This window comes from Nicotiana sylvestris, chromosome 9 (assembly GCF_000393655.2).
Source record: "Nicotiana sylvestris chromosome 9, ASM39365v2, whole genome shotgun sequence".
Lineage (NCBI taxonomy): Eukaryota > Viridiplantae > Streptophyta > Magnoliopsida > Solanales > Solanaceae > Nicotiana > Nicotiana sylvestris.
In genome coordinates, this window is record NC_091065.1 from 71,884,951 (window position 1) to 71,885,841 (window position 891).

General features: G+C 42.2%; 1 protein-coding gene across 1 annotated transcript; it reads left to right on the forward strand.

The window, feature by feature from the left end:
* The first annotated feature begins 209 nt into the window (after nucleotides 1-209).
* LOC138877748 (uncharacterized) lies at nucleotides 210-602 on the forward strand. Its single transcript, XM_070157381.1, has one exon. The coding sequence runs from the start codon at nucleotides 210-212 to the stop codon at nucleotides 600-602; it is 393 nt and encodes a 130-aa protein (XP_070013482.1).
* The last annotated feature ends 289 nt before the right edge of the window (nucleotides 603-891 follow it).

The following is an 891-nucleotide window of genomic DNA, read 5'->3' on the forward strand; positions in this document are numbered from 1 at the left end:
TTGCAGACTTTGTCAAAGATCGTATCGTTTGCCAATTCGGGGTTCCCGAGTCCATTGTTACTAATAATGCTGCCAATCTCAACAGTGATTTGATGAAAGCCATGTGTGAGACTTTCAAAATCAAGCACAAGAATTCCACAACCTATAGACCTCAGATGAATGGAGCCGTAGAAGCCGCCAACAAAAACATCAATAAGATACTAAGGAAGATGGTAGAAAACCACAAACAATGGCACGAGAAGCTACCTTTTGCTTTGTTGGGATACCGCAATACAGTTCACACATCAACCGGGTTAACTCCATACATGCTAGTTTATGGTACCGAAGCTGTCATTCCAGCCGAGGTAGAGATTTCTTCTTTAAGAATCATACAGGAAGCTGAACTCAGTGACGCAAAATGGATAAGGAGCCGCTATGAAAAATTGGCCCTCATTGATGGAAAAAGGATGAACGCAGTATGTCACGTTCAGCTTTACCGGAACAGAATGTCCAGAGCTTTCAACAAAAGGGTCAAACCAAGGCAATTTGCACCAGGACAGCTAGTGCTGAAGAAGATTTTCCCACACCAAGATGAAGCCATAGGGAAATTCTCTCCCAACTAGCAAGGTCCGTACATAGTTTACAGGGTGCTTACAGGAGGAACACTCGTACTTGTAGAAATGGACGGAGAAATTTGGCCAAAACCATTCAATTCAGACGCAGTCAAGAGATATTATGCCTAGATTATTTACATTTCCTCATTTGATGTAATTGAACTATGCTTGACCTTATTCCCATTTAAGAGGGGATACGTAGGCAGCTTTATGAGTTCGGTCATATCATAATAAAATTTCCATTCCCCCCAAGATCAGATTCTGGGGCAGAATTTTGAGGAGGACCCTCAAAATTCCG